The sequence below is a fragment of the Bos taurus genome, chromosome 2 (assembly GCF_002263795.3).
Source record: "Bos taurus isolate L1 Dominette 01449 registration number 42190680 breed Hereford chromosome 2, ARS-UCD2.0, whole genome shotgun sequence".
Taxonomy (NCBI): Eukaryota; Metazoa; Chordata; class Mammalia; order Artiodactyla; family Bovidae; genus Bos; species Bos taurus.
In genome coordinates this window covers 91,159,114-91,182,948 of record NC_037329.1, presented here as the reverse complement: position 1 = coordinate 91,182,948, position 23,835 = coordinate 91,159,114, and the positions used below count along the sequence as shown (strand labels likewise).

Here is a 23,835-nt window from a genome sequence, read left to right as displayed (position 1 = left end):
AACAGTGGAGCATTTACAGAAGGCCAATTGGCACCTGAAAAAGTGTTCACTACCGTCAGTCATCAGAAAAAGATGCATTAAAGCCATAAGGAAATACCAATACACAACTAGAACAGATAAAACTAAGAAGTCTGCCAACATTAAGTGTTACTGAGATTGTGGAACAATTGTAACTCTCACACATTGCTAATGGGAATGTAAAATGACAGTTTTTTATAAAATGTACACCAATCCTTTGACAGAAAAACCATTTATAGGTTTTATCAAAGTGAAACATTTGTCCATGAAAAGACTTGTTTAGGCATGTTCATAGCAGATTTATTTACAATTAATTCCAAGTTGAAAGTTAAAACATACTGTTAATATGGATACAATGGACTACTGTTCAGTGATAAGAAAGAACAAAGTAGGAAAGGAAAACTAAAGGTGCAAAAAGCAAAACATCACTTGCGATAGGTTAGGCATTCACTGGAAAAGGATACAAGGGAAATTTCTGGGGTGCTGGAAATGTTCTGTAACATAATATCTTTTTGTCAAAAGTATATAGCTAAAAATTGTACATTTCAATGTATGGAAGTATTACCAAAAGGAATCATATAATGGTGATGATGATGAAAACGATTATGGAGTAAGGTGGTAGGGAAGACATATAAATGACAAAAAATGACAGAATGGTGACTGAGCTACCATTTTACTGTTGTCCGTGTGTGTTAAACTATAAAACTTTTGAAGAAATTAAGGAAAAAGACAAGTCTTATGTTTATTCAGACATTTATCAATTCCAGTCATCTCTTTACTGTAGATCCAAATTACTACTGTAATTTCCCTTTAGAATTTTTTAGCATTTCTAAAAGTCCCCAGCCATGAATTGTCTCAGTTCTTTATCTGATAATGTCTTTATTATTTTGATTTCATTTTTAAAGGACAGTTTCAATAGAGAGTTATGAGTTGATAGTTTTTCTTTCTTTCTTTCAACACCTTAAATTTATCCTTCCATTACAGTCTGGGCTTTGTTGTTTTCCTTGAGAACTTGCATCTCATTTATGTATTTGTCCCCCTTTACGTAATACACCATTTTTCTCTGCTTCAAGATAGTTTTTCTATTTGGATTTAAGCAGTTTATCTAGGATGTGCCTGTTTGTGGTTTTCATTGTGTTAATCTAACTCAGGCCCCCAGTGGCAAGCAGATTTAGCAGTGCCCTCTGTCAAAAACAGCTTCCCTGGTAGCTCAGATGGTAAAGAATCTGTAGTGCAGGAGACTTGGGATTGATCCCTGGGTCAGGAAGATCCCCTGGAGAAAGAAATGGCTACCCACTCCAGTAGTCTTACCTGGAAAATTCCATGTACAGAGGAACCTGACGGGCTACAGTCAGGGTTGCAGAGTCAGACTTGGCTGAGCAACTAACACTTCATTTCTATAAAAAACCACAGATGTGCAGATCTCACCTTTCTCAGATTTACCCACCCAGACACTGTGTTCCCTTTGCCAGGGAATGTGTGCTCTCTGCAGGCAGGATAGATTTCAAACAGGAAAGGGAGGACTAAGTTGATCACTCTGAAATCCAATCAAGTCGGGAAGATCCTCTGGAGAAGGAAATGGCAACCCACTCCAGTATTCTTGCTTGTAGAATCCCATGGACAAAGGAGCCCGGCTGGCTGCAGTCCATCGTGTTGCAAGAGTCGGACATGACTTGGCATCTAAACCACCACCAATCAGATAAGTTACTCTTTGTCTCCTATGAAGAAACTAGTAAGGGAATGGAAACAGGCCAGACATACACTTTTTTTTTCAGGCATATACTTTTGAGCTATATTAGCACATGAGTTGGGGTAGGGAAGAGAGGTTCTCTTCTGATACTGTGAAGACTTGTACTCTTCACTGATTTTGCCTAAGCCTGCATCCCTAGTGGCTCAGTTCAGTTCAGTTCAGTTCAGTCGCGTCCTACTCTTTGCGATCCCATGAACTGCAGCACGCCAGGCCTCCCTGTCCATCACCAACTCCCGGAGTCTATCTAAACCCATGTCCATTGAGTCGGTGATGCCATCCAACCATCTCATTCTCTGTCGTCCCCTTCTCCTCCTGCCCTTAATCTTTCCCAGCATCAGGGTCTTTTCAAATGAGTCAGCTCTTCGCATCAGGTGGCCAAAGTATTGGGAGTTTCCACTTTGAAATCAGTGCTAGCAATTAACACCCAGGACTGATCTCCATTAGGATGGACTGGTTGGATCTCCTTGCAGTCCAAGGGTCTCTCAAGAGTCTTCTCCAACACCACAGTTCAAAAGCATCAGTTCTTTGGCACTCAGCTTTCTTTCTAGTCCAACTCTCACATTCATACATGACCACTGGAAAAACCATAGCCTTGACCAGACAGACCTTTGTTGACAAAGTAATGTCTCTGCTTTTTAATATGCTGTCTAGGTTGGTCATAACTTTCCTTCCAAGGAGTAAGCGTCTTTTAATTTCATAGCTGCAGTCACCATCTACAGTGATTTTGGAGCCCAGAAAAATAAAGTCAGCCACTGTTTCCCCATCTATTTCCCATGAACTGATGGAACCAGATGCCATGATCTTAGTTTTCTGAATGTTGAGCTTTAAGCCAACTTCTTCACTCTCCTCATTCACTTTCATCAAGAGGCTTTTTAGTTCCTCTTCACTTTCTGCCATAAGGGTGGTGTCATCCGCATATCTGAGGTTATTGATATTTCTCTCAGCAGTCTTGATTCCAGCTTGTGCTTCATCCAGCCCAGCATTTCTCATGATGTACTCTGCATGTAAGTTAAATAAGCAGGGTGACAATATACAGCCTTGACATACTCCTTTTCCTATTTGGAACCAGTCTGTTGTTCCATGCCCAGTTCTAACTGTTGCTTACTGACCTGCATGCAGGTTTCTGAAGAGGCTGGTCATGTGGTCTGGTATTCCCATCTCTTTCAGAATTTTCCACAGTTTGTTGTGAACCACACAGTCAAAGGCTTTGGCATAGTCAGTAAAGCAGATGTTTTTCTGGAACTCTCTTGCTTTTTCAATGATCCAGTGGATGTTGGCAATTTGATCTCTTGTTCCTCTGCCTTTTCTAAAACCAGCTTGAACATCTGGAAGTTCACGGTTCACGTATTGCTGAAGCCTGGCTTGGAGAGTTTTGAGCATTACTTTACTAGCATGTGAGATGAGTGCAGTTGTCCTGTAGTTTGAGCATTCTTTGGCATTGCCTTTCTTGGCTCAGTGGTAAAGAATTCGCCTGCCAACGCAGGAGACTCAGGTTCGATCCCTGGGTTGGGAAGATCCCCGGGAAAGAAAATGGCAATCCACTCCAGTATTCTTGCCTCAGAAATCTCATGGACAGAGGAGCCTGGCAGGCTACAATCCATGGGGTGGGTTGCAAAGGGTCAGATCCAGCTTAGCAACTAAACAGCAAGAACAAAGCATCAGTGTAGTTGAAGAAACCAGCAGTTTGTCATACAACTGGATTGACCATCACACTGATGGGATGGGAAAACTAATTGAAAACCATCAACAGCAACTAAAGACAGGCAGAAAATGAAGGGGAAAAATGAACTGCTAGTTTTCCCTCAAGACTAGTGTCAGACAATGTAGTGCTTATATCAAGTCCATTATCCCTCCATACTGCTTTCTATCCCAAATCATGTCCAGCCAAGTTACCAACATAGCACACGAGAGGTTGTGCAGTTAGATGATGACTGATCTCTCTGTCCAGAAATCCAGTAGGATACACGAAGGAGAATATCCAGCAAGTATCTGGAAGAGTGGCCACCTGTGGACTTTATATTTTTGTCCTTGTTCCATATAATGCTTTTATGTAAACCTACTTTGTCTGATATTAATGCGGCCATCATCCCCGCTTTCATTGTGTTTGCACTATATTTACCTGGTATGTCTTAACTAATACTTGTCTCTGTCATCTTATTTTAGGTGGATCCTGAGTAGCATGTAGTTGGATATAGTATTTTTTTTATGATTTGAGATTAAAGAATCTATTTAAGAGGAAACTTGCATTTATTATACTAAATAGTATAATTGTTCTTATTCTGTGATCTTTGTTTGCACTGTTTATGTTGCCTTACTCCTGTTTTTTCAATCTTCTTTTGCTTTTGCTAGTTTTTCTTGTTGCCTTGTTTTGCTCCTAGTAATTTAGAAATTAGACACCCTATTTTTATTTGATTAGTAATTACTTCAAAATAAAAGGAAAGGAAACTTCTATTTCTTTCCCAACATTAAGAATACATTAGTCATCTGTTGATTCCCCTCAAAATGAGTCACACACTTTAGTACCTCCTTTTGTTCCTACCTCCCACCATTGATTGGAATCACTTGGGCTTTTAAAACTATTATTATTATTTCTTTTTTTTTTTTCACATTTCATTAAGGAACACTTCACATTTGCATTTCCTAAATGTAGCCCTGTTAGCCTTGTTAAGAACAATTACTTAGACCATTAATTTTTAAGTTTACAAATGGTTACAGTTTTCACCTCTATTTCTTTTACAACATGTCTCCCTTATACTTAAGATCTTTATTTTTTTAATTTATTGGATGCTAAAATATTCCTTTAAGTGACTTTTAAAGAAGAATATATATCTGAATCTTTGCATAGCTGAGGATATATAATAAATGTGTTTTCTTCTGAAATAGCAGTTAATCCATAGCAAGTTTTCCTGAGGAAATAATAGCAGGATGCAGAGATGTGTGTATAAGTTCATTTGTCAGTATTTTTACAAAAGCAAAAATTAGAAACTAAGAAGTGTCTGCAAGTAGACACTTGGTTGAACAAAAAATTATTGCCAGTCATTATTGGAAACTCATAACAGTTGATCATTTTGTTACCTAATTATTATGTCATTAATCTCTCAGCCTGTTATTTATGCAAGTTATAATTAAAATATAAATTTAGACCATACAAAGTAAACAGTGTGTTTAGCTATTAACATTAATACTCTATTTAGTATCTGTTTCAGTTTTTCAACTAAATATTGGCTAAATGGATACTTATTATTGAAAATATATTTAAAGAAATTTAATTTTAGTCTGTTTCTTGTAGTCACTCCATGGATTTTTTTGGGCAGCACAGATCAGAAGATAACCAGTCAGTAGTCAGTAGAATGCAGAAGAAATACTGGAAAACCAAACAGGTCTTCATCAAAGCAACCGGAAAGAAGGAGGATGAGCACGTGGTGGCATCTGATGCTGAACTGGATGCTAAACTTGAGGTAAATTCTTATAAGGATTCAGCGTTTTGCATATAACTTGTTGTTATTTGGGACTACTAGGGGGACTATGACAAGTTTCACACTGAAGAGCTGACCTGGATACATGTAGAATTTGATAATAGAATAGTTGTATCTATTTGTTGATCAGATCTTCTGGTTAAGCAAGCCATAGCAAATTGTGCATTGGCAGAGCTGGAGTCCATAGTAGGTAGACCATGAACTAGATAATTTCTCTGGCACTAGTGTAATACTTTGTGTGCTATGTAAGTGAATTAGTTATGTTCTAATGGGACCATATACTCATTATGTATCATGTCACTAGTATTTTGTACTACTTTTATCTGAAGTCTATACCTCACTGACATAGTGATAATTATAGATTACTGAGATCAAATAGTGAGTGAGGATTTTACAAGTTGGAGTTTTTGTTTCTCTTATTAAGGATGGAGTTTAAACTATGTCATAATGTATTTTTGGCTGTTTTTTATTTTAAATAAAAGAAATAATTACCATGAAACAACTTTAAACCTATATGTAATCTTATACTTTTAAGTAATCAAGCTAATTAGAAGAAAGGTCTCATGTATATTAATGAAGTCTGAATTTTTTAATGCAGATTTGCCAATTCCATGTGTATATCCTAATTTAGGTAACCTTTTACAAACATTTCTAGCCAGAGGCTCTGTTATGCTTAAAAATATAATGATTTGTTGGGATTCTTAAAAATATAGGTCTAATAATTATAGGTCTAATAAATAAATATAGGTCTAAAAAATATAGGTCTAATAAAATGTCTTAATTTACTAAGTAATTTTTTCTATAAAAATAAATTCTGATCACTGCCATAACAAATATGAAAATAAAAATTATTTCTATTTAACCAGATTTTACTATTTGTGTTAAAAAGTATTCTTCTTAGGATTGAGTGACAAATTGTGAAAAAAAAATGAAGGGGCTTTATTATAAGTAATATGTTTTATCACTAAGGGAACTCTTCACTACCCATTCGTATATTCCCACAGAAGTAGATTTTTTGTGTTTTATTTCACATTGATAGGTAATCTGTGGGTGCCATTTTATATTCAGTGTTATTTTTGTCCATTAGAGAATTATTTGGAATCACCCAAGAACTTTCTCCCACAATTGTATTATCTTTTTTAAGAATGAGAAATATTTTCAAGTATACATATGCATCAAGTATGTACTTAGATTATCATGTTGTACACTTTAAATATATTACAATTGTATACCTCACTAAAACAGAAAAATATTTTTGTTGTAAAAATGAAAAGCAATAGCATATGTATCTTTCAAGGACCCATGGTGGGGAAATCAACTGTAATTGCTTCACCATAGTGTTAATGGAACTATTATTTTTGTATTCTTTTCTAATCTTCCACATGGACTTACAGCAGCTCTGGCTTCCCTGGTAGCTCAGATGGTAAAGAATCTTCCTGTGATGCAGGAGACCCAAGTTTGATCCCTGGGTTGGGAAGATCCCCTAGGGAAGGAAATGGCAACCCCACTCCAGTATTCTTGCCTGGAGAATTCCATGGACAGAGGAGCCTGGTGGCTACAGTCCGTGGGGTTGCAAAGAGTTGGACACAACTGAGCGAGTTAACACACATACAAATACATATACCAAGTGCAATTCAAACATACTTAAACTTACGTGGAAAATTGATAGTCACTCCTGCATTTAGAATTTAGTATCTGTTATCAGTCTTCCTTTGGCCTGATCAAACATCAAAATAAAAGCAAAACTGCTATAGAGATGGGCTTCCCTGGTGGCTCAGGCAGTAAAGAACCCACCTACAATGCAGGAGACCCCTGCATTGTTTGATTCCTGGGTCAGGAAGATCCCCTGGAGAAGGGATAGGCTTCCCACTCCAGTATTCTTGGGCTCCCCTGGTGGCTTAGCTGGTAAAGAATCCACCTGCATTGGGGGAGACGTGGGTTCGATCCCCGGGTTGGGAAGATCCCCTGAAGAAGGGAAAGGCCACCTACTCCAGTATTCTGGCCTGGAGAATTCCATGGACTGTATAGTCCATGGGGTCACAAAGAGTCAGACACAACTGAGCAACTTTCACTTTCACTTTCTCTGGTGGCTCAGTCAGTAAAGAATCCACCTACAATGCGAGAGACCTGAGTTCGATCCCTGGGTTGGGAAGGTCCCCTGGAGGAGGGCATGGCAACCCACTCCAGTTTTCTTGCCTGGAGAATCCATGCACAGAGGAGCCTGGCTGTAGTCCACGGGGTCACAAAGAGTTGGACATGACTGAGCCACTAAGTTTGAAATGGGAGTCTATTAGATATTTTACTTTTTTGTTAGCTATTGGCAGCAGTGGTAATGAAGGGATTAATATTCATGAAAAATTCTAAACAAAAATAATCTGAAGGTAATTTATTTTTGTTGTTATAACAACATTATTTAATTTTTATGGTAAATTCATTGACCTATTTTTCTTAGACCAATATTGGAGAAAAGCCAGACTCTAAGTTACTTAATATTGTCTAAAACTATCTATACTCTTTTCATCAGTGGTAGACAGTATTTAATGTACATTTTTAAATTGCTATTTAGATAGTTTGGAGCTGAGGGGAGGACAAACTCCACAGTCATAAATTTTTATTAGTTTCCATGTATTTATCATCATTTTTTCCAACTCTAATGGGAGAAAGCTAAATGTGCTTTCTACATCTGAAATAAAACCAAAACTGAAGTATATCACAGTCAAGGAAAATAGACAATACCTATGAGAAAATGTTTTGCTTTTGAAGTGTTTTTTTATATTTTGTATTTGCTTATGGTTCTTTAAATTGTCCTAATAAAATTTATATTTCAAAGGTTTTTCACTCCATTCAAGAGACATGTACTGAACTTCTGAAGATAGTTGAGAAATATCAGCTAAGACTCAATGGTATGAAATCATAGATATCTATCCACCAACAATTCCTGCTTAAAATAAATATTCATTTGCATTTTTGAAGATGAAAGATTTAATGTAAAAATAGTAATTTACTGAACTATTTTGGAATCGTTTCTTATGACAAAAATGAATATTTACAGTGATCTACCCTGAAATCCCCCAGCATGCTCAATTCATCAAGTCCTCTGACACAGATTGATTTTGCTGAGTTTAGTTTTCCTTCCCAGAGTCTTAAGTGGATTTTTTTCCATCATTTAAAAGCTCTCTTTCTCCACCCCTACTTGCTCTAGCAGTTACCCTTCATTCCTCTGCTCCTTTCACAGGAAATTTTGACGTAATTATCTGTACACACAGTCTCTATTCCTTCTCCTTCTCTTCTGCTCACCCAGTCAAGTTTTCATCCCCTTCACTCCACCAAATCACTCTTGTCACAGTCATGAAGAACTTAATTCTGGGACCAGTTCTCAGTCGTTGTCACATTATTTAACACAGTTGATTTTCCCTCCTCCTTGAGACACTGTACTCTCTTCACTTGGCTTCCAGGTACCAGCATTCCTGGATTTCTTCTTAATGGTCGTTCCTTCTCAGTATCCTCTAACTGCTTGAACCTCCTCTCTTCTTCACCTCTTCTGGTTAGAACTCAATCTTTGAATCTCTCCTCCTGCCTTACTGGGCGTGGCCACCTCTCTGATCCTGGTTTCTTCCCTGGTCTCATCTCCTAAAACTCTCTCCTTCTGAGCCATTAATCTCCTCTACAGTAGTCTTATCTGCATACCTAATCCTCTTTAGGTATTTGGTCAAGTGTCATCTTATTAGTGAGTCCTTCTGACTCCCATATCTGAAATGAAATATACCCCTCTTTCTCATCAATCTCTGTCTACTTAACAATAGCACTTAACAGTATTCAACGTTCTGTATATTTTATCTGTTGTTTTTCTTACCACCACTAGAATATGCTCTCCTTAAGGATAGAAACTTGTGTGTTTATTTCTGTATCTCCTAGCCTTGAAACAGTGTCTAGCATATAGTCCATGTGCAGTGCATATTTGCTCAATGAATGATTTCTTTGTGCAGCAATGTAAATTAGTATCAAAAGTTGATAATCAAAGTTCATATATTGTCCATTAAGGCAAGAAATCCATTATAGCATGATAATTTTTTTAGTGCCTGCCATGTGTAAAACTATGTATTTTTCCCCAGGAAACAGTTGGAGAAACAACTTTCTGTAATAAAATAAGAGACAAAGAATAGTATGTAATTGAATTCAGGATTGTGATGCAGACATGCCTCTGAATTCTCTTGGAGTAAAAAATAACTGTATTAGAGAGATTGGCAGCTACTTAGATGGGAACGGAAGTAAAACTCAAAGGGTTTATAGAAGTTGAATATGTGGGGAAAAAAGGGAGTCAGAGTCAAGGGAATAAAGTTGAAGGGTGAGAAGCATGACAGAAGAGTTTGTAATGGAGAATAATAGGGTGATATACGAGCAAAGGAAGGTTCCAGTCGGATTGCTAAGGACCTTAAATATTTTACCAAGCAGTAAAATGGACCAAGGGAGTCATTGAATCAAGCAGTCATTGGACCAAGGGAGTTCTGTGATAGAAATGGAAATGTAAAGAAACACTGGCCGGTTTGTGCATCCTGCGTTTTGTCCTGGAATCACCAGATCATTTAGCACGCTGGTAGAGCATTTCAGGGAAGCCTGAAGACAGGGAAGCCTGGTATGCTAAAGTCCACGGGGTCACAAAGAGTCGGACACGACTGAGTGAACAACAATAAAGAGAAAGTATATGATAAAATCTATATCTGTACATCTCCTTATCCTGAAATGTTCCAGTTCAGTTCAGTCACTCAGTCGTGTCCAACTCTTTGCGACCTCATGGACTATAGCACACCAGGCTTCCCTGTCCTTCACCATCTCCCATAGCTTGCTCAAACTCATGTGCATTGAGTCGGTGATGCCGTCCAACCATTTCATCCTCTGTCGTCCCTTTCTCCTCTTGCCTTCAATCTTTCCCAGGATCAGGGTCTTTTCTAATGAGTCAGCTCTTCATGTCAGGTGGCCAAAGTACTGGAGCTTCAGCATCAGTCTTTCCAGTGAATATTCAGAACCAATTTCCTTTACAATTGACTGATTTGGTCTCCTTGCAGTCCAAGGCACTCTCAAGAATCTTCTCCAACACAACAGTCAAAAGCATCAATCCTTTGTCGCTCAGCCTTCTTTTTGGTCCAACTCTCACATCCATACATGACTACTGGAAAAACCATAGCTATGACTAGACGGATCTTTGTTGGCAAAGTAATGTCTCTGTTTTTTAATATGCTGTCTAGGTTTGTCATAGCTTTCTCTTTAAGATTGTATATAACTGTGTGATTTCTTGAAGACTATTTGGTTAATAGATCTTCTGTTGAGACTAACATCAGACCATTGCATAGATTCTTCCAGCACTGTAAACCTTTATGAGAATCTCTTGACTGGGGAAGGACACATAGGAGTAGGGTCTCGGTGGGTTTTGGCATCAGGTCTCAGCACCAAATCAGCGCAGACTCAGCTTCATCTCCTTCCCTTTCTGCACTGATAAGGGTGAGGCTCAATTACGGTTACTGTTCAGTTGATATTTGATAAGGAGGTGGTCCATGTTTTGTGAGGCTTTTCCGGATCATCATCTACAAATTAATATCTTTTTCTAGTAGTTTTCATTGAGGTATATTTTATGAATTTTATGAAGTTCTGATTCAGAGGAAATGTGTAACTGGTACATCTCTGAAGTAATTGGAATATTAACAAGATTCCTCAGATCCAATCCACTCTTGATCAGGCAAACTGTTTATAAAACAGCACATGTTTTTTTCAGACGAGACTACAGATGTGTAGACGCCCTCTCTCAAACACCACATGCCCTCCTAGGGACTTCCTTGTAGGCACTAGTAGTGGGAGGACCGGTGAGGGGGCAGCTAGCAGGTGAGAAGGCCCGAGTTCCCCTGCTGCTTCAGAGGGACTCAAGGGACTTCCCTTTCAGTGTTTAACTTCAGTTTTTCCATCAGTAAACTAGAGTGAAACGAGTCATGACATTTGTCATGTTTTTCACTTTAAGCTCACAGTGTGAACACTTTATGGGCTCACCTCACCTGTTGGTCTTATTGTGATGAAAAGTCATCTTCCACTAGATCAGTACTTCTAAAACTTTGTGGTGAAGGGTCATTGTTTTATTTTCAATCTGTCGTCAGCTGACACTTTTGAAAATACAATAAAAAATTTTTAGAAAAACAAAATTAAAAAGACATGCACAAATATAAGCATACTCTTTGGTGATTAGAGTCAACAGATAGAAGATAGTCAAACAGGTAAAAGTTTCTTAATGGTATCTTAGTGTGAGTATTTGTCGCAAGCTGGTAGCAAATGGTCCACAGATCAGACCATTGGACTAGCCTGGCCAGCACTGGTCCACAGACCACACTTTGAGTAGCATTGCACTATGTGACAACTTTTAGGGTTTTAGCAGCAAAATTGTGGGCAATTGTGAATCTGTGGTACTGAACATAGACGATGAAGCCAGGATGGGAGACAAGAATAAGTTTAAATAGGCCACCAAATACTTTATAAGTGCTAATGATCCTAATATGCATCTCTGCACATTTGAAAATGTGTCATCTGTGGTTTTATCATTTTGGAATTTTTTTTTTTTTTTCCACTAAAGATCAGTCTCTCCCAAAGTGAGGTCTATGGAGTCACTGATCAGAACCATCTGAAATTCTTGTTTAAAAAAAAAAAAGGGAGATCCTCAGACCTGTAAAATCAAAGTCTGTGGAAACAGAGCCCAGGAATTTACATTTTAAAAACAAGTCTCTCTCCTCCTGCCCCTAAGTAATTGTTAAGTATAGAGAATTATTGCTGTGAGAATGTTAGTTGTATATGTGTGTGTTTTAAACAAATGATGAAATGAAACAATGAACTATACTGTAATTTTTCCCCTAGTTATATCGGAGGAAGAAAACGAACTAGGGCTCTTTTTAAAGTTCCAAGCAGAACGGGATACAACGCAGGCTGGGAAAATGATGGATGCCACTGGCAAGGCACTCTGTTCTTCAGCCAAGCAAAGGTTTATCATGGTTTTGCATCATCTTTAACTTTATAGTCAGTATGACAGTTTTGATGTATGTAACTAAATTTAAATATTTTAAGGCTTCTCTTGATTCCAGTGGAAGGTTAAAAGAGAAGAATTGTATATTGCAGTATATAACTGTTTTGATGCCTAACTCTTATTTTGTACTTAAAATCATTACTTAAAATTTTATATTCATAGGTTGCTTAATTCCTGGAAATAGCCTTTAGGCCTGTATTTAAATTTCTTAAGTGGTTTAGTGAAATAGAGGCAACCAATGGCTAAAATTTAAGTATGTGTATATATATATATTTTTTTTTTCACTTTTTGGATGCTGTACCATCTATGAGTACATTGGAACATGTCTTTTTAAGCAGAGGAAATATTTTCTTAATTACATACTTTACATTTATTATTTTATAACTTTTTAGCATAAAGATACTTGTTACAAAGAATCCTCTGCAATTACTAAATTCAGCCAACATATTTCCTTTTTTTAGAGAAAAATAAAAGCAGGCTTTATCAGACCTGTAAATGGCATTGCATAACTTAAGTGGCTTTATGCTGAAACACCACATTAGTGCAAAAGTCCATCTTTAAGGAGATGATCGAGGGACATGAAATACAAGTCCCTCCATTCACTAAGTCAGAGTCAGAAGCAGATAGAGAAACTGGGTTTGACTTATGTTTCTTAAATCCTTTATTTCTCTCGTTCTCATCCTCAGATGCTATGGATTTTGTCCTCATTAGCTCATCTAGCATTTTATCTACTTTTCTAACACCCAGATTTTCCTTCAATTTTTCAAAAAACCCCAACTTTCTGCTTATAGGAACATGCTTTATAAATACAGGATCTCATTTACTCATGAAATTCTTTTCTAAGTGGCAGATTTACTTGGCAGATCATTTATACATGGTAAACATCCCAAAATGTTGCAAAAATGATGTATTCCCTAAAAGAAGAAAAAGGAGAAATACGAACATTACCTATATTAACAATTCAGAGTTAGCTGTATGAGCCTTATTGCTTTCTAATTTTCTTAGGCATCTTAATAATTTCCTGTTTATAGACTCATCTTGACAGCAAATTCTGCTTTATGGTTGTCTTTATTTTGCTTGTGGGATGTACATTCCTCTGATTTTTACCTCTCTGTCATTAGATTGGCCCTGTATACTCCCCTGTCTCGACTTCAGCAAGAAGTAGCAACATTCAGTCAAAGGGCGATATCTGATACCTTGACGACAATTAATCGGATGGAGCAGGCGCGCACAGAATACAGAGGAGCCCTGCTGTGGATGAAAGATGTATCTCAAGAACTGGACCCAGACACCTTAAAACAAGTGGAAAAGTTCCGAAAAGTATGAAAATACATCCTTTTAATTTATTTTTTTGAACCTCTACAGAATAACTTAAGAGCATAAAACATCAGACTAGTTTTGGAAAATGTGTTATATTACAAATTCTTTAATTGCTTGGAAATCTCCAGTTGAAGTAAATATAAAAAGTTGTCACGCACTCCCCCCCCCCCCACTATTTGGCGTAATAGATATAATTGCCTTTCAAATATTGCTTACCTGGGCTTTTAGGAGTGGTTTTCAGGAGGAAAGTCATTCATTAAGTAGGGAAAGTACTTAAGTGAAAACTCATGTAAAGTGATTATTAATTATAAGTGAAGGTTATCAAATTTTTCATTCTGCCACAATACATAAGTTTGACCACAAACTTTTAAAGCAACTGTGTGTGTGAACATATCATCAGTTCAGTCAGTTCAGTCACTCATTTCTTACTCTTTGCGACCCCATGGACTGCAGCACACCAGGCTTCCCTGTCCATCACCAACTCCTGGAGCCTATTCAAACTCATGTCCATCACGTTAGTGATGCTAACCAACCATCTCATCCTCTGTCATCCCCTTCTCCTTCTGCCTTCAGTCTTTTCCAGCATCAGGGTCTTTTCAGTGAGTCATTTCTTCACATCAGGTGGCCAAAGTATTGGAGTTTCAGCTTCAGCATCAGTCCTTCCAATGAACATTCAGGACTGACTTCCTTTAGGATGGATTGGTTGGATCTCCTTGCAGTCCAAGGGACTCTGAAGAGTCTTCTCCAAGACCACAGTTCAAAAGCATCAATTCTTCAGCGCTCAGCTTTCTTTATAGTCCAACTCTCACATCCATATTTGACTACTGGAAAAACCATAGCTTTGACTAGACAGACCTTCATTGGTAAAACAATGTCTCTGCTTTTTAATATGCTGTCTAGGTTGGTCATAACTTTTCTTCCAAGGAGCAAGCATCTTTTAATTTCCTGGCTGCAGTCACCATCTGCAGTGATTTTGGAGCCCAGAAAAATAAAGTCTCTCACTGTTTCCATTGTTTCCCCATTGATTTGCCATGAAGTGATGGGACCGGATGCCATGATCTTAGTTTTCTGAATGTTGAGTTTTAAGCCAACTTTTTTACTCTCCTCTTTCAATCAAGAGGCTCTTTAGTTGCTCTTCGCTTTCTGCCGTAAGCGTGGTGTCATCTGCGTATCTTAGATTCTTGATTATTTCTCCCAGCAATCTTGATTCCAGCTTGTGCTTCATCCAGCCTGGCGTTTCACATGATGTGCTCTGCATATTAGTTAAATAAGCTAAATAATCTATTTATTATAAATTGTATCCCCTGAATTTACCATACATAAATAGTGAAATTCATTCACTCTGGGACTTCCCTGGTAGTCCAGGGGCTAAGTCTCCATGCTCTCCATGCAGGGGGCCTCGGTTCCATCCCTGGTCAGGGAACTAGATCCCACATGTCCCAACTAAGAGTTCGCATGCTGCGTGCCTGAACTAAAAGATCACTCGTGCCATGACTAAGACCCGCTGCAGCCAAATAAATATTTTTTTTAAATGTACTCACTCCATTTTATAAATATTTAAAGTAGCTGTAATAATTCATACTTAGATTTAATATAGATGGAATCTTTCTACTAGCTGTTACAAGTGCTTTGCCTCATTGATTTCTCCAAGAGACATGGGCAGTAGGTGGACACGTGGCCTCAGTCAACCTGACATTCTATCCCCTTTATAATCCTTGACAGATACAATCCAAGGGAGTGCTTGCACAACAGTGTGAGTGCACTGATGTCACTAAATTGTACAGTTTTAAAGTGGTTAAGTTCATGTTATGTGAATTTCACTTCAATTAAACAAAAAGAATAGGATCCACACCTCCTATCTAGGCCCACATAGCCCTGCACACTCCATTCCCTGGGCCCTCTGCAGCCACATCTCATACTTACTTTCTGTGCTTAAGGAAGGAATATGCTCTACCCCATTCCTTCCCTTTCTGCAGACACCCCCCCATACCTAGAACTTGTCTTTCCTTTTCCCTGGGTCTAGCAGGCTCTCCTCAGTGTCTTAGCATGGTCTGCTCATCCGCTCATTGTCCTCCTGTCCCAGTTCAGACATCATGCATTGAGCTCATCAATGGCTTTGCTGACATCTTACCAAAAGTTGTTGCTCAGTTCTGTTTCATGTATATGCTATCTTGTGACTTGAGATCATCTTATATATTTATTTACTTCCTTTTTTTTCCTGTGCCCCCTCACTCAGGGATGGTGGCGAAGAACATTGTTCACCACAGTATCCCCGTTCCTTGAGCAGTGCCTGGCACATAATAGATACCTTTTAAGTATTCGTTGAATGAATGAGTACATTTAAAGTTGAATATTCACATGACTTACTGACAAATGACTCACCTTATGTGTAAGAAATATAAGCCTATATTTAAGTTCATAAATACATCTGTATGATTCAGAGATATTATTAATGCTTTATAACACTTTAACTATGTTCCCTTTCCATTTATTCTTCTACTATTTCTTAGCTAAATATTATCTATCAGTAGTTTTGGATGTTTCTTTTTACTTGGAATCTGTTTTTTCTTCTTAGTTTTATACTTTTTTTTCTGTCTTTCGTCACATAGTTTCTCAGCATAAAGATACCTGGTGGAAAGAATCTCCCACAGTTACCAAAAATAGCCAAAATCTTTTCAGTGAATCATGAAATACTAATTCAGGGAAGGAGAATCTTCTTTGTTACAATTTCATGTGTCTGAAAACATGTATCATGAACCTGTGTGGTACGTTTATTTCTATATTAGAAGTATTAATAAGCTACATTTTTGTGGTTGCAGGTACAGATCCAAGTGAGAAATAGCAAAACTTCTTTTGACAAGTTAAAGATGGATGTTTGTCAAAAAGTGGATTTACTTGGAGCTAGTCGCTGCAACATGTTGTCTCATTCACTTGCTACCTACCAGGTACCCACCTCCATGGTCAGCATATCCTTGCAGTAAAAAGATGAGTGGTGAGATTCCTTTTTAAAAGCTGTCTAAAGGGTGCAAAAAAATTGTATAATTGATCAGATTCCTTTGATTTTGTTAAACTTGACTTACTAAGGTTATGACATTCAGAATCATAGAATACTAGACTGGAAAAGACTTTAGCAATTACCTGCTCCTGTAGCTTCATGTTATTCCCTTTGATATCCTAGGAAGGAGAGACAGACAGACATTTAGGAGCTTGAGAGGAGTCAGGATTCAAGGCCTCTTAGCCTGGTTCATTCAGAGATGCTCCACTTTGAACTAATTCTACACACAATTTTATTTGAAGCAAAGATGCTGTGACCCAAAAGTTTAACACTTTTCTACCATTGGTGGATGAGGAAAGTGAAAATTAAATGATACTTAAAGGAAATGGCAGTGTTGGGCTTAAAAACTTAGGTTTTCTAAGTCTTATGTTCAGTTCTGCCAGATCATCATTCCATACCACTGTCGTCTCAGAAGGAGATTACATTTGTGTTTACTTTAGTCCAAGTCACACATAAATAGCATACAGTGAGTAAGTTCGATATTAACAGGTAACAGTTACTGATTTTACCCGTCAGTGGCAAAATAGAATAAACTTTTGCATAGGAGAATGACAATAAACTGAAAGAAATGGCATTCGATGCTGCTTTTAAGGAATCTGCCTACTTCAGTTCAATTCTGTGGGATTTAAGAATCAAGACAAGTGACACTTGAAAATAAAAGCACGTGGTGGTCTGTGTCGCATCATGCCGGGAACACCGTGGCTGTTACCCAGCTCTCCCTTGTTCTCCTCACTCACCTCCTCACTTTGAACAGGAACCTTGAAGCAGCGAGGAAAATGTACAATTACTTGAGTTAGCTTGATAACGCATTTTTTTTTTGACAAATCTTTCTTGAGCCCTAAATGAAAGTCCAAATTTAATGGTACAAATTATTTTACTCCAATTAATAAAGTTTTATACATGCTTACCAACATAAAAGTTTACACATACACCTCCGATGCAAATATGATATTTTGGTGCTTTGAACATTTTTCTCCTGGGTCCCTCGGAAGGTGTTCTCATCGGCCAGCATCGTTCTCTTGGCTGCAGTTCCTCCCGAGCTGGCTCCGGTTATGTGTCAGTGCTGCACACACACGGGCGCACACACGTGCAGACACAGTGCCAGTCCTTGTGCAGTTATTGTTTACAGAGCTTTCGGGCTCCCCAGACCTGGAAATTGATTTTAGATCCTATTTCTTGTTATTTGACAACAACTATTTGTCTACGATAGCGAGGAAAAGTAGCACTGAAAAAAGGAGAGGAAGCAAGACTGTAGTGTCACCGTTTCTTTCTCTACAGAGAACACTGCTTGGATTCTGGGAGAAAACAGCTCGAATGATGTCCCAGATTCATGGGACCTGTATAGGCCTTCATCCATATGACTTTGTAGCTCTCAAGGTACGTTCCCTTCAGTGCTCTTTTCTTAGATATATGACACTTCATCTGGACGATAACCTTGAGACTGCTTTTTGCTAAGCCTAATTTCAAACTTACAAAACACTGGGAATCATTTTTTTATACTCTTTCAGTTAGTCATTTTTATGAAGTTCCCAGATTCCAAATGCTGCCAGCAGCACTAAACAAATACATGGGCATGCTGCTGGTGGGCTCATGATATCAGTAGAGTGGGGGAGAAGGGAATAAAAGAAAAAGTAAAAAGAAAATTAAAATGCAAAAAGAAAAGGTAATGGAAAGAGAAACAGGTGATGGAAAGTGGTCATGTGTTTTCAAAAATGACATTACAGTTTTAGGAGTTAAAGTCTCTTTGCTTTCCTTTTACACTTATGTCATAGATGTGATCCACGGTACCATTATGCCAGTTTTGGTCATTATGTATGTGTGATTGCTGCTGAGGAGTACCGAATTAGGTCAGCTCTTTCCATAACACCTACATGTAAAACGTACTCTTCCTGTGAACTTTCTGTGTGTGTGGCTTACCCAGCAGAGATGCACTGTGCTAATCCTTTCATCCATTCTAGTAGGCCACGTTTCAGTTCCTTTGAACTAATCATTCTGCTTTATTTTCAGTAGAAGTTGAAAATGTTAAGTTTGCCTAAGCTGGATGTGATGTTTGTGATGGGTTCATATTCTATAACCGTGTGTTACTGGGGCTTGGTGTAGATTTTTATTTTTAAGTCAGGTCCTGACATAGCATCTTCCAATCTAATAGATTTGGGGATTTTTTGTTTTTTTGTTGTTGTTGTTGTGTGTGTTTTGGTTTTTTACTTTTCTGTGTTAATGTTTTACTGGATAACATACTGTGTATTTAGGCAACTTTCATATCCAATTTCAGCTCAGACTTGAAACTGAAAATCTTTAGTTGTATTTAGAGCATCACAGTGCTGGCTGGCAACACAGTGAGGTCTTCTGTGGCGTATCTTAGCGTGGAGGACCCTGTGACTAGTCCACAGTGTGTGTCATGGCCACGGGCAGCCAGGATACAAAGGACGCAGGGCTCGGGTCAAATTATACAGCATACATCTCCCACTCTTGACTTCAGAACTCTTCCTGTTTTATATTGTTCTTTAGAATTTTTATTCTCATTTTTGTTTGCACAAAGAGAGAAAAAGATTCCTCCCACTTACTTAACACTAAATTTCTTATCCTTAGCAACTACAAGACACTCCAATGAAGCTTACTGAAGACCACAAGGAAGAACGAAGAGAAGACAGTTCTCTCCCTGAAAACCTCAATAGGTGAGCAGACAAAAGTTACAGATCGTGCTATGAAGTTGTGGATACCATTGTATTATATATTTGTAAAGAGTTGTTTCTTCTCTGGTTTACCAAATACTGAATACTTCTATGTCATCTTTCCAGTTAACGTTAGACATCTGCTCTGAAACTTACCCCTTGCCCCAGTTTTGGCATGGCAGGCAAAGTTGGTGATAGGAATACAGAACAGTTGGGTGATAATCCCAAATTATTTAGTGTAGGAGACTGGGTCTTATACTAAGAGCCTGTCTCTAGTGAATCCCAGAAGGGACTGCTTGAAAAAGAAAGAGCTAGGTGTTGGTAGCTATGAGATGGAAGCTGGTGACAGTTTGTCTCCAAGACAACACCGAGGGGACTGGGATTGGTTCCCTAGAAAGGGAGGCCCTTGCTGTGCTCATCCTTCATGTTGCCTGTTTCCCTGTAGTGACATGTTACCTTTCTTTTCCTTGCAGACCTGCCACTTGTCATTTTAACTAGATTGCGCAGAGTATAATGATGAACCCAGAAATAGGCCCAAACAATGACAACACTATATTGTTGAGTGAAAGGTGATCTGAAATATAGGCATTTCACTCTTTTCCCCAGGGGGATATCCAAACAAAAAAAATTTTTTTAACCACCTTGGATATACAATGTTTTAGAATATAGATTAAGTAATCAAATGTATAGATATGAATTAAATGTATTAACTTAGTTACATATATTGAGACTTTAAATTGTACATTGTTTATTAATTTAGTAGCTATATTTGTTATCACATTTTATGGAAGTTTTATTCGAAATCTCCTCACCCATCTTCAGCATTATGAAAGCTGCCTTTCACGTTAACTAACAGGTTCCAAAGCACCTCAACCCTCTCTTCTGTCCAAAATGTTTAAAACACAATCTAGGTATACTATTGTTGAACATTTCATTCCATATCAAACTATCCATTTGTTCTGTAGGTTTATTTCTGTGGGATTTACAAATAAATATTGTATTGCTTTTAAGTGTCTTTAAAGGCTTATTAGAAAAAAAACCAACACTAGAGTTGTGAGTTTATACCCCAAGAATTATGAAAAATGGTTCTGTATCTCGGGACTTTTCTGGTGACCCAGTGGCTAAGACTCTGTGCTTCCAACGCAGGGTGCATGAGTTCCATTCCTGGTCTGGGAACTAAGATCCCACATGCCGCTTGGTACAGCCGAAAAAAAAAAAAAGATAAAACTTTCTTTATCTCATTTTTTAAAATTATTATACCAGATGGATGATAACACTTTCCAAAATTAGTTTTGGTCGAGAATGTTTTAGCCAAATGTGTCTTATTTTAGCCAAATGTAACCATCAATTTCTTGTTCAAAATAGAGTACTCCATTTTTTCTACAGTTCTTCATTCCCTGTAGTTCCCAAGCACTCTTTTTTTTTAATCTCTTTTTAAAATTTTTTAATTTTTTTAAATAGTAAATCTTTGTTATCTGTTTTATTTATTTATTTATTTATTTTTTTTGGTTATCTGTTTTAAATACAGCAGTGTGTACGTGTCAACCCCAACCTCTCAAAACTTTACTTGCCAAGAATTCTTGAGCAAAAACCTTTTAATGCTTGAAAACTAAACTTCATACTCGACGGCTTTGGTGACAGATGTTCTCTGTGTGGTATTTCACACGGTGCTCACTATGCTGAACATGGTACCTGGTGCTTCAGTCAATCTCAGTATAAATGCATTGAAAGAATAAGAGGTGAAAGGTTATTTTTACAGTCTGTGTAGCTCTAGAAAAGATTCGTCTCAGATTTTAGGAGATCTACCAGACAACTGCCTCCTCAGTTTAAAAAAAAAAACTTTTTAAGCCATACAGAACTGTTTGTAGAGTATGAGTCCCCAGTGTATTTTAACCAAAATCTTTTCATTTTTCTGTTTTACTTTAGGTTAGTTTTGTCAGATGAGGAAGTGAACTTGGGAAGTGAACCAGGTAAGATGGTAGATTCATTAAAATGTGAAATGACCACATACAAATGTGAAAACAGCTCGTTGCAGCCTTTTCAGAGAGATTGTATTAATATCCATTTAATTAAAAAACGTTAAGTCGCTTTATGTCTCTGTACAAACCCTTCTGAGTTCGCATTACAACAGCTTTATGGAGTTGTAATTGACATGTAACACTCTAAGTTTAAGGTGTACGATTGGGTGATTTGGTACTTGTATATATTGCAAAATGATTTTCACCATTAGACTAGTTAACACATCCATCACCTCACATAGTTACTGTATTTAATTTGGGATGTGGTGCTGGGCAGTACTGTAAGCTGGGCTTGAGGCTCCCCAGGGTCACTTTTAAGGCATCCTGGTCAGGTGGGCCAAGGACCACGCTCCCCTCTTGGGTGGGACTGCTCACCTGCTTCCCTGCCTGGGCAGGTGGTAGGATTTGCTCTGCAGCCGCCCAGGGTCTCAGTCCAGGCTTCCTGCTCGTGTGGAACTGGAGGCTGTGCTTGGCAATGAGTTAGCTTTCAGGCAATCATAATTAGAGTGTCCAATTATCTTCTTTAGGGAATTCTGGCCTTCTTAGAGACAATTGCTTTTAGTATAGATATTCATTTCACAGGGCAGTATGATTGTTTCAAAAATTATTCTCATATTTAAATTTATGTTATTTTAAAATAAATATACATTATATGTACAATCAACATATATATGAATTACTGTAGCTTTGGAGCCATAAAAATCTGGATTTAAAGGCTAACTTTTTTTTTTTAATGAGTCATTTATGCCTTTTTCATATTTCTCTTCAGAAAAATGACTCATACACTCCTACCTGGCAGGATGCTAGATATATTTATAAACTATGTAGCACATAGTAGGTGTCCAATATTTTTTAAGCATACACATAAATACAGACCATACTGATAAAAGAAACTAAAGACTACAATAGTCATGAGTTCTATATATCTAACATACCATCAAACATATGTTCTAAATGTTATCTAATTGTGCATACATAATCCTGTATCCAATTAGAGAATATTTTTTAACCAACATAAATGAAATATAATGGGCATTGTTGTAGTTTCAACATCCACTTATAGTATTATTTTATCTTTTAAAGCCTGCTGTATCAGTAGTTATGTCCCCTTTTTGTTGAAGTACAGTTGATGTAATATTATATGTTATAGATATACAACAGAGTGATCACACTTTTTAAAGGTTATGCTCCATTTATAGATATTGTTGGCTATATTCCCTGTGTTATACTATTATATAACTGTTATATAATATCCTTCTAGCTTATCTTATACATAATAGTTTGTATCTTTTAATCTCCTATCCCGAAGTTGCCCTTCCCTCTTCCGTCTCCCCATTGGTAACCACTAGTTTGTTTTCTGTATCTGCGAGTCTGTTTCCTTTTTGTTACATTCACGAGTCTATTCTGTTTTGTAGATTCCACATCTAAATGATATGCAGCATTTGTTTTTCTCTGTCTGACTTATTTCACTTAGTATAATACCATCCAAATCCATCCATGTTACTATACATGGCAAAAATAAACTCACAATGACTAAAGACCTAAATGTAAGGCTAGAAACCATGAAAATCCTAGAAAACCTATGTAGAACACTCTTCGACATAAATAGCAAAATTTTCTTTTGGATCTTTCTCCTAAATCAAAGGAGATAAAAGCAAAAATAAACAAATGGGACCTAATTAAACTTAAAAGTTTTTGCACACACAGCAAAGGAAACCATTGACAAAATCAAAAGACAGCCTGTGTAATGGGACAAAAATTGGCAAATGATATGACCTATGAGAAATTATTATCCAAAATATATAAACAGCTCATACAACTCAAGATCAAAAAGACAACCTAAATGGGCAGATGACCTGAACATACATCTTTCCAAAGACATACAGGTGGCCAACCGGAACATGAAAATATGCTCAACGCCATTAATCATCAGAGAAATGCAAATTAAAACTATAACGAGGGACTTCCCTGATGATCCAGCGTCTAAGACGTGCTCCCAATGCAGGGGGCCTGGTTTCAATACTGGGTCAGGGAACTGTATCCCACATGAAACAGCTAAAGATCCCACGTGCTGCAGTGAAGATTGACACTCCTGTGTGCTCCAGCTAAGGCCTTGAAACAGCCAAACAACTGTTTAAAAATAAATACAACTATAATGAGACATCATCTCACACCTGTCAGAATGGCTGTCACCACAAAGACTACAAATATAAATACCTGTGAAAATGTGTAGAAAAGGGAAACTTCCTACACTGCCGGTGGGAATGTAAATTGGTGCAGGCATAATGAAAACCAGTATAGAGGTTTCCCAAAAACTAAAAATAAAATTACCATATGAGCAAGCAATTCCACTCATGGGTATATATATCTGAAAAAAATCCCCAAAACAGTAATTGGAAAAGATACACGTATCCCATTGTTCATAGCAATAACTGTCCATCAACAGATGAAAATAAATAAAGAATATGTGGT

General features: G+C 37.6%; 1 protein-coding gene across 8 annotated transcripts in view; it reads left to right on the top strand.

Moving 5' to 3' along the window:
* Positions 1-23,835, top strand: part of ICA1L (islet cell autoantigen 1 like) — a 57,945-nt gene that overhangs the window by 15,480 nt on the left and 18,630 nt on the right. For 5 of the 8 annotated variants that reach the window (XR_233653.5, XM_005202687.5, XM_024981334.2 and 2 more), the window contains exons 2-9: positions 5,058-5,226; positions 8,075-8,147; positions 12,133-12,256; positions 13,420-13,618; positions 16,438-16,563; positions 17,952-18,050; positions 19,263-19,348; positions 21,272-21,315. Coding sequence is in view for 7 of the 8 variants with exons in the window: in XM_024981334.2 (XP_024837102.1) it covers positions 5,058-5,226; positions 8,075-8,147; positions 12,133-12,256; positions 13,420-13,618; positions 16,438-16,563; positions 17,952-18,050; positions 19,263-19,348; positions 21,272-21,315 (920 nt within the window). In the remaining variant the exon portion in view is untranslated. The remainder of the gene's footprint in view (positions 1-5,057; positions 5,227-8,074; positions 8,148-12,132; positions 12,257-13,419; positions 13,619-16,437; positions 16,564-17,951; positions 18,051-19,262; positions 19,349-21,271; positions 21,316-23,835) is intronic. The other 3 variants (XM_059878817.1, XM_059878821.1, XM_059878825.1) reach the window with 2 other exon arrangements.